Source organism: Acanthopagrus latus, chromosome 2 (assembly GCF_904848185.1).
Source record: "Acanthopagrus latus isolate v.2019 chromosome 2, fAcaLat1.1, whole genome shotgun sequence".
Classification (NCBI taxonomy): domain Eukaryota; kingdom Metazoa; phylum Chordata; class Actinopteri; order Spariformes; family Sparidae; genus Acanthopagrus; species Acanthopagrus latus.
In genome coordinates, this window is record NC_051040.1 from 4,633,179 (window position 1) to 4,646,495 (window position 13,317).

At 43.2% G+C, this 13,317-nt stretch overlaps 1 protein-coding gene across 1 annotated transcript; it reads left to right on the forward strand.

Annotated features, from left to right (window-relative positions):
- The first annotated feature begins 17 nt into the window (after positions 1-17).
- On the forward strand, positions 18-10,265 carry treh (trehalase (brush-border membrane glycoprotein)). The gene is made up of 15 exons (XM_037074476.1): positions 18-229; positions 800-900; positions 994-1,141; positions 1,231-1,318; positions 2,156-2,256; positions 2,409-2,501; positions 2,705-2,821; positions 3,224-3,346; positions 3,940-3,989; positions 4,577-4,777; positions 4,882-5,099; positions 6,013-6,124; positions 8,804-8,916; positions 9,010-9,063; positions 9,460-10,265. The coding sequence occupies exons 1-15, from the start codon at positions 147-149 to the stop codon at positions 9,595-9,597; spliced, it is 1,740 nt and encodes a 579-aa protein (XP_036930371.1). The 5' UTR covers positions 18-146; the 3' UTR covers positions 9,598-10,265.
- Positions 10,266-13,317: the final 3,052 nt, after the last annotated feature.

The window sequence follows — 13,317 nt, forward strand, 5'->3', positions numbered from 1 at the left end:
TTGCTCAGCCCTGTGGAAGCTAGGTGTCAGTATGTTGCTGCTGTTGTGTTCAAGACGTCGTGTCTTAATATAAACTCTGACCTGGAGGCAGTTCTCAGACCACAGCCTTACTCGTACTCTGGTGTTACTTCAGTTCATGGCTCAAGATGTATAACTTTGTGGTGTTCTGCTTTTCATCAGTGGCTCTTCTGGCCTGTGTAAAAGGTGCTTTTCCTCCACCATGTGACAGGTGAGAAACGTGTCTGAAGGGGTTTTTCCTAAAACCTTTGTTTTGTCTAGAAGAGGAAGTGAAAGTTAATTTTTCGCTGTGAAACAGACTGTTAAATCAAAACATGTCTGGGAACCTCTGACAGAACAGAATCTCTGAACCTTTTTAATTTCAATTTACTACGAAAAGTAAATGTGTAGTTTAAAACTAATGCTTCCTTTTTGATAAATGACTCGTTTTCTGTTCTGTTTTATAGAATTTCCTACATCCTGTTCTGTTTAAAGCAGCTTTGAGCTGTTGTGACAAAATGTTAGTTGGATAAATTCTGCTTTCTGCTGCTGGAAGAAAAAAAAAAAAAAAAACCTTATTGAATCCATCACCAACTGCAGCTGACAAACATACATTTCTCACAATTTCTCCTTCATACTGTGTATGAAGTTGTCGGCAGACCTTTGCCCTCACCTGCTTATTTTTAGCGAGTGTTATGGTTTTATTGCTTCCTTGTAGGACTCTGTAACATGTTGTATTAATACACACACAGCCTTTTTATGATATCTGTTTAACAATTCACAACTATAAATTGAATTTCAGTGAAATCTACTGCACTGGGCCCATCTTGCATCAGGTGCAGGAAGCTAAACTATTCAGTGATGACAAGTACTTTGTTGACATGAAGCTGAAGGAAACTCCTGGTAAGTTAAAAGGCAGTAAATCATTTTATTTGTATTCATGAGTCCAGTGTGTAAATCCATTGTTTTTGTTTCCTCCTCTTTTTTTCCCTGCAGATGTTGTTTTGTCGGCTTTTCATAACCTTTCACAGGAACATCCAAACACGACCGTCCCGCCTGGCAAACTGCAGGAGTTCCTCACTACGTACTTTGAGGCACCAGGGACAGAGTTTGAGTCGTGGACACCACCAGACTGGCATGACAAGTGAGATCCAGTCATTAATGGGCTTGTATCATCACTCTGATCTTTTTATTGTGCTTGGTTGACCAGAGTGGATTTTTTTTCTCTACCAGGCCAAAGTTCCTTGAGGGAATAGCAGACCAAGAACTACATAACTGGGCTGAAAAGATACATCACCTGTGGAAGTCTCTCGGCAGAAAGGTGATGATACTGAAATAAATCTCAAACCATCGATCAGCCTCAACATTTTAACAGACTGATACTGCAGGTGAAGTCCTCAACATCGATCATCTGGTTATAATGTGAAGTTCTGGGTCTTAAAATTCATATGGATAAAACCCAAACACTGTGGGACCATGAAAACGTCTTAGTAATGGCCCGAGGAATGCGACAAATGGCAGAAAGTATTGACCTAGCCCCCAAATTCCCCAGATCTCAATCCCATTAAGACGGCTCCACCTCACTGCCCACAGGACTCGAAGGATCCACCACCAACACCCTGGAAGACCAAGAAACCCAAGGGAGACCCCCAGAGGTCCTGTGTTCATGCCTCTGCAGTGGGGCCTCCGTGGGTCGGACTTGTTCTGGCACATCCCACGGATGCTCAATCGGATTGGGATCTGGGGACGTGGAGGATGGGTCGACGCCTTGAGCTCTTTGTCAAGTTCCTCGGGCCATTTCTGAGCTTGTCAGGGTCCATGGTCCTGCTGGGGGGGCCACTGCCATGAGGGGGCTGAACTCAACAGTGTTCTGATGGTTTTTAAAAATATATTTTTAATGGTGCATTAAGCACTTCTGGAGAAAAATGTTTGATTATTCAGTCCTGAGTTTTGTTCTGTTGGTTAGACCAAAGAATAAAATGTTAATATTTCGACCTTGAGGGTGAAATTACCTTCATCATTCACAATTTTCAGATATTTTCAAGACCCAAATGATTAATTAAAAAGATAACTCAGCTCTATCTACAATTAAAACTATCTTTACTCACATAGATACTGGTTACAAAGGTGTGAAATGAAAGCTGACTCTCTCCTGCAGATCCGTGCCAGTGTTAAAGATCACCCAGAGCTCTACTCGCAGATATACACCCCACATCCTGTTGTTGTGCCAGGAGGGCGCTTCAGGGAACTCTACTATTGGTGAGTGAGTGATGAAGCCTGTCCATCAGCTGTCTGAGTGTCAGAGTTGAGCGAGGTTTCAAGCGAGAAGAGATCACAGCCAGGGGTCTCTGCTGAGAGCCCACCTAGGCGGTGTGTACAGACAGTGACGCGAGCCGCTCTGTGTCCAACAGGGACTCCTACTGGGTCATCAACGGGCTCCTGCTGTCAGAGATGACAGACACGGCCTATGGGATGATTCAAAACTTCCTCTACCTTGTCAACAGGTGAGCCTCAAAGCACCTTTTCATCTCTCGCAGCAGTTAAAAAATGAATTTAAAAAAAAAATGTCCGGCTTGCTGCAGGTCGTTCAGCCGGCTCATTTTGAATAAGTCATTTAGGAATCTAACTCGAACACTTTGGATGTGGAGCTCCTGGGGGGGTTTTCATGATTTGTGGAATAAAAGATTTTTTTCTATCGCTCCTACAGATATGGCTTTGTTCCAAATGGTGGGCGGATTTACTATGAAAGGCGCAGTCAGCCTCCATTCCTCACTCTAATGGTGGAGAGCTACTATCAAGCAACCAAGGATAAAGATTTCCTCAGGTGATATTTAGGCCCGAGCTGATGTCCTGCCAGACACATTATCATTCTTCAGCCGCTGCGCGTCTCCTCTAGAGCAGAAACACATTACGCATAAAAACCTCGGTTCTTGTGTCCCTCTGAGCCGCTGGTGTTTTCCCTCACATGCTTAATTAGAATGTGACACCCTGACGTTTGCATGTGATGTGAAAGGAACAGTCATTATCCACTCAAAGGCCACGTGAAAGTCGGGTGGAGTTTCATAATTTACAAAACATTTCTGAAGCTGTTACAACAAAAAAGAAACATTGCAGCATCCTCCTCAACAACTGAGGAAGATGGAGACTTTATTTTTGGGTGAACTGTTCCTTTAAGGACTGTGAAACTGAATTTAAACATTTGTTGCACAAACTTTGCATGTCGTAGATCAGCTTTACCGGGTCTGGAGCAGGAGTACCGCTTTTGGATGCAGAACCGTTCTGTGGCCGTGAGACTGAACGGAGCAGAACATGTACTGAACCGGTACGACGTGCAGGTGGGCTTGCCCAGGTAAGTCTGAAACAATGGAGTGAATTAAAACAAAACGGATTATTAATTAAACAAGGGGAGACTCCCCCCAAAATCAAAAACAAGTATTTTTCGTCTCACATGTAGTTCAAATAATAATAATGATCATTTGAAAAACTCAACAGCAATGTGTCTTTCCAGAAATCATGACATGGTTACTGAAGATAATCCACAGAGCTCGTTGTGAAGCAGTTTTATATAGGAACTATTTTCTCTCTGTATCACTGTGCAAAAGGAAGTGTGCATTAACTCAGAGACGACAGGCTAGCTAACTAAACTAACGTTACAGCTCAGTTGACATCGCAGGCTGCCACAAACGAGAGCTGTTTGTCCATGAAGTAGATAAACGTCTCCAGCTGCACAGTGGTATAGTGTAGTCGAGTAGGAAGAAAATCCAAGTCAAGGCGTGTCTGTTGCCAGTATCTCCAAAACTTGGCAACTCGCACCAAAACAGTCTAGATGGATAAATAACTCTGCAGGTAGGAGGACGAATATGCCGTTTGGATTTTTGGGCGAACTGTCCCTTTAAGTGATGTGGGTATTGTCATGATTGTGGACTAATCATGTCTTTCTAGGCCCGAATCCTACACAGATGATCTGGAATTGGCAGAAGGACTCGCTGACGGTGAGAGTCTGTTCGTGTCGAGCATGTGGAATATTTCCCTGCTGTCGTCATTTCATGCAACGAGAGAGAAAAATGGGAACGTAATGTAGTTTATAATTGCTCCTAAGTAGAAAGTGGAATACGTTCCCCTGGATTCAAGGCTCATCTGTGCAAAACAAATTTGCTCTGAAAATACCTCAGCACCATGTTGTAATGAATATTTAATGTTGAACACACTCATTCTTTTCACATTGCCGCTGAACAGTCTGACTTGTAAGAAAAAAGCTGTGGAAAATGTTGAATTTTACTTATTTTCACTTCAGAAGATTTCTCCATTTTTATGTTAGAATATATTTTTTATTAAAAAAAATAGTCGAGGTCATTAGGTAATTTTCTTCCTCCTTGGAAAAGACATTTTTATGTTTTGTCTCTGAAGCTTTTGAAAAATGTTACAACAAGAAAATATAATTCAGAGGCTGCACATTTTACTTTGTTTCTACACCAGCAAACAAGACAAACATGACTAACAACCACATTTTAGATACTCATTTGTTGTGGCTCTGCTTCTGAGTCCATGTTTTTTTGTTTTTGTTTTTTCTTGCCCTCAGACCGTAAAGAGCAGCTGTGGATGGATCTGAAGGCGGGAGCAGAGTCGGGCTGGGACTTTACGTCCCGCTGGTATATAGATGGTGACGGCCACAACAACGGCACCCTGAGAGACACCCGCACCAGCCAGATCCTGCCTGCTGACCTCAACGCTCTGCTGTGCCTCAGCGAGAAGACTCTCGCTTCATTTCACAGGATTCTGGGTGAGTACACAAGCAGCCTTTGACCTTGGCACCAACTCTGGTCTTCACGCTGCTTTTAGCTCCTAACTGGCGTTACGTAACCGTGATGTGCCGCTTCCTGACAGGTGATGGTGACTCAGCTGCACTGTATGACCAGGCTGCAGCCCGCAGACTGCAGGCGATAGAGTCTGTGCTGTGGGATGCTGAGAGGGGAGCTTGGTTCGACTACAACCTGGTGACGCACTCCAAACATTTTGAGTTTTACCCCTCCAACCTGGCACCTGTTTGGGCGCAGTGCTATTCTCGGCCTGAGATGGGAGAGAAAGCAGTGCAGTATCTGAAGGTTGGTGGACGTTCTGGCTTCTTTGTGGTCTCAGGTAACAAGTAAATCTGAAATACAACATATTTTTTTGTTTATTAAAATACCCCTGTAATCCACAGAGCACACTGTCAACAGGGAGTTATTTTTTAGATGTATAGTAGTTCTGATAAAACATACAAATTACCAGTTACCCTTCACATTGCAGCAGAAATATCTAAAAACCAGAAACACTAGAATATAATGCAGTCTGTAATGTAAACACAGATAATTAGATTGATTACTGTGTGAAAGAATGGACCACTACAGTGAAATAACCCTTTAACCTGTATTCATCCAGACGAGGAGGATTTTCTCACCACAGCTGCCCAGTGTGACTCGTGTCCTTCTGTCGCAGCTCCACTCTTGACGGTCGTGTCACTTTAGAGTCCAGCAGTGGTTCGGTTCTGCCCGCAGGATACATACAGTGTTTTTCCTTTGGTCTGTGAAAGAGTCCTGCCCCCAAAAAACAGTTGTTTTTTTTTAGCTTTTTTAGCTGTAAAAGCAAGAGCAGGTATTGTATAAACAACACCTCAAATGCTTAAAGACAAAACTTGCTAAATCAGCCCACTGGGGACCAACTACAACTGTTAGATCTGGTAAAAGTGATCATGATTTCTGAGTCCGATTGAAGAAATGTTCTCTTCCCATTTTAATAACAACACACACACACACAAAAAAACCCTTTGACATTATTTTTTAACCACAAAGCAGGATGAATAAATGTGATTTCAGCTGAACTCTTCTTGACATTTGTTAAAAAGAGGAGAAACGCCCACGAGGATGTTGCATGTGCTTTATGAACTGTGCCCGTGTGCTCCAGCAGATGGCAGACACACACTACACCACTCTCACACATGCATGCTCATACGGTTGCTCTTGCTCGTCATGTCTGCAGAGGAGTGGTGCCCTCCAGTTCCCCAACGGAGTCCCGACGTCGCTGAGAGACTCCGGGCAGCAGTGGGATTATCCCAACGCGTGGCCTCCTCTGCAACACATGCTCATCAGTGGTAGGTGGCGAAAAATTGATCTGCCATCATGAGAATTTCCAGAACCCTTCACTGATCATTTCTAATCGTTCAGCGTGGTGCTCTGTTGTCTTTGCACAACCATTTCTTTTAAAAGCACAGGATTAGTCAGCTGGTGCTTTCTTTCTTTCTTTCCTTCTTTCCTTCTTTCCTTCTTTCTTTCTTTTGTTTGTTTGCTGGAGAACTCACTGCATGGATTTCAAACAAAACAAAGCAGGTTTAAAAATGACCTTCAGGTTTAATTTGAGGCTGTTTACGACCACGCTGTTAGAGGTGCCCTGTGGAGTTTCCTTGAAAACAATCAAAAGTTCTCACCTGGAAAAAAAAAAAAGCTTTGTGTATCCTTGAGGACTAACAAACACTGAATATATTTCCTTCCCTCCGTTTACATTTGCAGAGATAAAAGTGTTAAACTGCTATTGTCATTGTCTTCTCTGGCTTTACTGGCACATCGCTGCATTCCTCTCCTGTCAGCGTCGTCTGTGTTCTGTCTGTCGGTGGAAGAGTGTGAAACCACTGACACGAATATCTATCACATCATCCGTCAACACAGTGCAACCTGAAAAACTCCCCAGGACACATTTAAAGGTTAAAGGGGTCAGAAAGTAATTGGTATAGTTACATAAAGTCGTCGTAATTATTATTCGACTTCAAACTAACCACCCACAGACTTCAGCAGACACTTGGCATCTGCCCCGGTGAGGATCTGCCAGAGTCGCACCGACGCCAGCTTCACTTCCTGCTTATTTCGAAGGAGTTTTGCCTTTTAGTCAGGTTTTTGGAAAGAGTGACGGGTGATCAGAGAGCGACTGATATGATGCCCTAAAAACTCCTTCGTTGCTGAGTCTGTATGATTAAGATCACTGTCCTGCTGAATTTTCCCTAAAGTAGGGAACCATGAGGACTTTTTTTTTTTTCCATTTGCAGAGTCAAATCATGCCTTGTTGATTTAGGTCTCCATTACCAGTTTAAATGACCTGAGTCTGAGCAGGCTGCGGTGACGTGGGGATGGACTTTGTCTTCAGGGAGGGACGGCAGCTTCCATCTTTATTCCCAGTCGCTGTTTTGTTGTAGCAACAGCCTGATAATCATTGATGATAACCGTCCTGTCGACCTCTCACCTCGCTGCACTCGTCAGACACTCCGGTTCTTCCTCTTCTTTTTTTCCCCCCTCTCCTCTTTGTAACGTTCATGAAGTGAGTCAACATTACAGCACATAAACACTCAACAATGGAGGTCAGCTCCACAGATCACCGCTGCTGCCACACTGATGAATCCACTTTGTAATCAGAAACGTCAAAGCGTAATCTCCTCCCACTGGAAACGGCTCCAGGATCCAATGCGACTCTGGGTGTTTATTCCTCCAGAACGTGTGGATCTACATGAAGAGTTAAGCCATGTCAGCACATGTGTATGAACAAGGGCTTTACACACCGTCTGGCCACAAAAAAAAGTCGCCAACAACAAAGGTCACACTCTAATATTTCGTTGGACCACCCTTAGCTTTGATTAGGGCACACATTTGCTGTGGCATTGTCATCTTGGAGTATTGCCCGTGCCATCAGGGAAGAAAGAAATCCATTGATGGAATAACTTGGTCATTCAGTATATTCAGGTAGTCAGCTGACCTCATTCTTTGGGCACTTAATGTTGCTGAACCTCGACCTGACCAACTGAATCACCCCCAGATCATAGCTCTGCCCCCACAGGCTCGTACAGGAGGCACTAGGCATGATGGGTGCATCACTTCACCTGCCTCTCTTCTTACCCTGATACACCCATCACTCTGGAACAGGGTTAAATCTGGACTCATCCGATCACATGACCTTCTTCCATCACTCCAGAGTCCAATCTTTATGCTCCCTAGCAAATTGACGCCTTTTTTTTTTTTGGATTAGCCTCACTAATTAGTGGTATTCTTAAGGCTTCACAGCTGTTCAGACCCAATCTCACGAGTTTCCTTTGCGTTGTGCGTGTGGAAATCCTCTGAATTTCACTATTAAACGAAGCACTGAGTTCTACTTTTTTTGTCGACAATTTGATTTCACCAAACGTTTAAGTGATCAGGATTTTTTTTCGACCACATTTCTTCCTCGAACACGAAGGTTCCCCACTATCTTTCCAGTTTTAATGCTTTGGACAGTTCTTAATCCAATTTTAGTATTTTCTGCGAACTCCTTAGATGTTTTCTCTGCCTGATGCATGCCAATGATCTGACCCCTTTTCAAACACACTACCATCTTCTCCACGACCACTGAATGTGTCTTTCGAAATGAGAAGCTACTCATTGCATCAGTTGGGGTTAAATAAGCTGTTGCCAGCTGAAAGATAATCGCCCATGCAGTAATTATCCAATAGGATGCTCTTATCTATTTGCTGAGTTAAATCCAGGTGGCAACTTTTATTTTTTGGCCAGTCGGTGTATATAACTAGCAGTTCCACCTGACAGGGGAACTCATCACATTTACTGAAGGCTGAGAGTCAAAAGCAGTTAAAACTCAGTCATTGTTTAATTAAAATCCGATCTACCGGAGCACAGAGTCAACACAATTAAAACATGTAACCTACCTCAGATAATTCATATTTATGTGCAGCCTAATGTTAAAAAAAAAAAGAGTTTTGTCGGTTTGTGTATTGACTGAAATCTTCTCGTATCTCCAGGTTTATCCAAGCTGCCTTCAGAGGACGCTCGGCAGCTAGCGCTCGACTTGGCCCAGCGTTGGATCAGGACCAACTGGTTGGCGTACGGGAAGTATGAAGCCATGTTTGAAAAGGTGAATCTTCTAAAGTCTCAGCGTTTCCCGCCTGGTGTTGCTCTGTGATAACACAGCTGGCTCAGAACGTGTACTCTCCCTCCTCCCTGACAGTACGATGTGAACGGAGATGGCAAACCTGGCGGTGGAGGAGAATACGAAGTTCAGGTATTTCCTTTCATGTTGTTGATGGTAAAACTAATATGCTTATAGTCACACGCGTCTTTCTGATTTCATGCTGGGCCCCGTCGCTGCTTCCTGCCTCTCTTCTGCTTCTTAGCTTTATCACATTTGCATACTCACACACTCACACACACACATGCAGTATCCTCTCCCTGCTCCTCACGTCTTCGTTGTTATCTGTCTTCTTTTTTGTGCAATTTTCTACCTTGTTGGGTTTTTGTTGTCATCTACTTTTCATCTGCATAAATTAATTGTTTCATGTTTTTCTTTGTCATGTTTATCACCATGTTTTTGCTGCTTTCCCGAATGCTTAATAAAATAAAAATAAAAAAAAGGAAACATCCCTCACGCTCTGCTGTTCTGCACCCTGTTGCCCTGTAGCTTGGTTTCGGTTGGACCAATGGTGTGGCCCTGCAGCTCCTGGACCAGTATGGGGCGACTCTCACCTCAGGAAGCGGACATCTGTCTACTGGCCTCCTCCTGCCTCTGGTCGTCTCTGCCACTCTGATGCTCCAGTGAATCAGAGGTGACAAAAGGAGCCTGACTGGAGGTTGGGTTTTATTATTCCTGGTTTTCTGCGGCACTAACTCACACAGGGACCCACTGACTGACTGACAGGCCGACGAACACACACCGACATTAAAAATGAGACTAAATTGCGCATATTTTAACCAGATCTGATATTTTTCTAAACCGCTACACGATCAGGATCACTCTGATTTGCAGGAGTAACAGGATGTGATTTATCATAACCAAAAAAAAAAAAACAAAAATCCCTCTATGAATATTTCAGTGTTTATCCTCAAAGGTGGACGGTCTCTGGTGATATCAGGAGATGCAGATCATATTCATATAGGCTCCTCTGGTCCGACTCCAGCAGTGCAGGCTGTTTGGCGCTCTGTGCTGCTCGGATCACAAACATTAACTTGTCCCAGATATTGAACTGACATCGCAGACGGTTATCCACCTAATTCAATTACGAGGTTTGCTGCTGAACTGCAGCTTCGCTCCCTCTGAAGCCGTCTGTTTGCACGCAAGCCGGAATGTAAACAAAACGATCTCATGTGAGAAATAAAATGTGAAGTGAAGGCATTTAAATAATCTGTACGTGTCAACCGAAGGATGTTGGGTGACGATGCTGGTTTCATATCATATGTTAAATAAAGTGATGACTTCAGACATTTAAATTCATTACTCGCCATGATTTCACCTAATTACAACATTCAGAATTGTAGATAACATACCGTAGTACAGGTGTAGCCCCCTTGTTTTCTCCCAGATGATAGATTTTAATGTTTCAGAGCAGCAGCAGATAATATTTGTCGTAACTTAAAGGATCCAATGTTCTCATGTATTTGTGCCTTAAGGTCGAGTATTGAGCGAAGTCAATCCGACTGACTGTTAGAAAAGTGGAACAGAGAGGGTTTTTGTGAGGTTTATTTTGTTTTTCTGTGTTTTTAATATAATATGAAATGGAGTCCGGTGGCTTCGGCACGCAGTCGTTTCTGGTTTTTAAACAAAAAAAGGATTTTATTCTTGAACAAAAGGGTCCGTCTCTGCAGGGATCCTGTACACGATGTTGTCAGAAACAGTGGAAAGTACTTTAGGTGTACATACGTAGACGGTGAACAGTTGCCAGCAGGGATTTACGGGGACATTACCGCCTGTTTTGTGGCTGCCGCTGCAGGAGTCTTTTTCAGCGCTGGACCAGTTAAAAACTATTGTTGTCCCCTTCAGTCCCACAAAAACATGGAAAAATTAGTCTGGGTTGAAAATGTTACCCTTTTAATGGCTCTGGCGTGACATAAAGTGTAAACAGTAAGCTGTGAGGATGATGTCAGCTAGATAAAGTGAGACTGGACTTTATGAATGCATTGTTTTCCTTTTGAATAACTTGCTCGTGTGAAAATTAACTTGGAAATGGCAGAGTAACAATGAAAACACCTTTTATAGAGAGGTGGCTATTGCAGGCCATTTATGATATCACTGATAATATAAACATGGGGTCTGATTTAATGAGAATTTCAAGGACTGTAACTTTAAAACTGCAGTGTGGACCTTTTTGTTTCCTCCTTCTGGCTCTCAGAGTTATTATACAAACACCGTCGACGTGCTCGCGGCTCTCTGTCGTCCGGCTTCGGCAATACAATCTTTTGTAGTTGACATAAACGTATTTCTTCTGATGCTTCAGTGTAAAAAAAAGACACTAGGCAGAGTTTAAAACTCTGATCCACAGCGAAATACAGAGATTTTATAAGTAAGTCTTTATGAATTACAAATATGGATGGTATCTCCTTTTTTCCTGTGTTGTGAAATGTTGTGTGAAGCACCTCAGGGCCACTGTAGTTATACAGTTAAACTCTCTTGACGATAAAAGAGTTTCCTCTGACATTCTGGGTTATTGGCTTTTGATAACCTACATAATTTTACCTCGGTTTGAACTCCGAGTACAAAGAGTCAAAGGGCTTAAAAACCATTGTAACTCGCATCGATTTAAATGGAAACTAAAGGCGAGGAAACATTTTTCCTTTAGCCACTTCTGATTGTTCCAAGCAGCTCGTTCTCTCTTTGCCATTCCTGCTTACATCTTTGGTGAAATGCAGGTCAAGCATGAAATGAAGTCCATATAGATATTCAAATAGTTGTCAAAAAAAAAAAAAAAGTAATGAGAAATTCGCTTCTTAAAGACGAAATTGCATCCCCCTTGGCTGTGAAGATAGGACGCCCAGGCAGGGATTTCACTGCATCTCTCTCCATAGCATGAGTGCACACAACAGATTGACTGTGTGACTTAAATGGGCGAAAGGCCAATAGGTGCAGCGGTCCGTGCAAACCCAAAGATCACGCTGTGGTATTGTGTTATTGTGAGCCTCCATCTACAAGTCGTACCGCCGGCGCCCACGCATAACTGTGACACCCCTATACAGTAGCAGCCGCGTGCATTATGCTGTGTTTAGAGAGGTTTAAGCAGCAGGCAGCAGTCATTATGTTTCCAGTCCTCGCTGACGGCAGCAACTCAAGTAGAACCTGCTCCTTTTGATAACTCGCACATTACCATGCCGTTTTAGCAGAAATGTGCCGTGTTCAGTTAATGAGATTGAGCCGCAAAGTGTGGGACAAGTTGTCCGGCAGTTAAGTGGCGACGAGGTGAAAACATAATGCGCCGGTGTTTGTGTGTGTGTGTGTGTGTGTGTGTGTCTCTTAATTACACAAATCTGAGGACTTTATTCTGAGCGGCGCGTTCCATGGGCGGTCCATGAATTGTAAAGCAGCAGTGACAAGTGCATTACATGTTGTTGTTGTCGGAGTAAAGGTCAGCGTGTCTCGTCCTCACCGGTCGCCGCCGCTGCATACAAACCAGCACGCACACATGCAAACTTGTGTTGTTGTTTCGACACTGCTTCACATATTTTAGTCCAGAATCTCAAGACGTGTTGTATTTTGTTTTTGGTTTTTTTTATGTTGGATTGTCTGGACAGTTTGAAGACAAGGACATACGGCTTGTTTAGGGATTAAATGAAGATTAATACAGCAGCAAACGACTATCTGCAGGTTTTCCTGCTGAACCAGAGGATGATGTCACTCTCTCCCTCTGTTGTGTGTTGTAATCTGAGCTTCTGCCATCTTTGTTTTGCTAGCTGGGACACAGTGGTGAGTACATGTTCCTGCATAGATCCCATAGACTGCTGCTCTGGCTCAATGTCTGGGTCACTTTACCTACATGAGCAGCGTGTGACGGATGGCTGCGTGTGAGCATGTGTTTACCTTTTGATAATGATCAATAATGATGATGACATGATTTTGAGAGAAGGGAGCGCACCAGAGAGATCCTGCCCTTCAACCAGCGCTGCCAGATGTATGATAATGACCCTGTTTGTGTGCTAATTTTACCCTCAATACAATAATGACAAACTGTACCATAATCTGACCGTCCTGTGACGTTTACATCATTACTTGGTTTTGGTCTACGCTCTCTCAAATTAACATATGCTAATTTTTCCCCAAATACAATCACTTTAAGCCCCTGGTTGCCGTAGTTTAACTTTTCCTATCTGGCGTATATTTCATGTCCATGACATATTCTACACATATAGACACTGAAACCGTAGTTAGACGCCACAATGCTGTGTGAAAATGACAAACCTCAGATCACAAGATCTATTTTTAATGAGAACAAAGTGTGCGACATGGAAAAAAAAACAGGCGACACCGTGAACGTCTTGATGTTGCGGCGCTGCT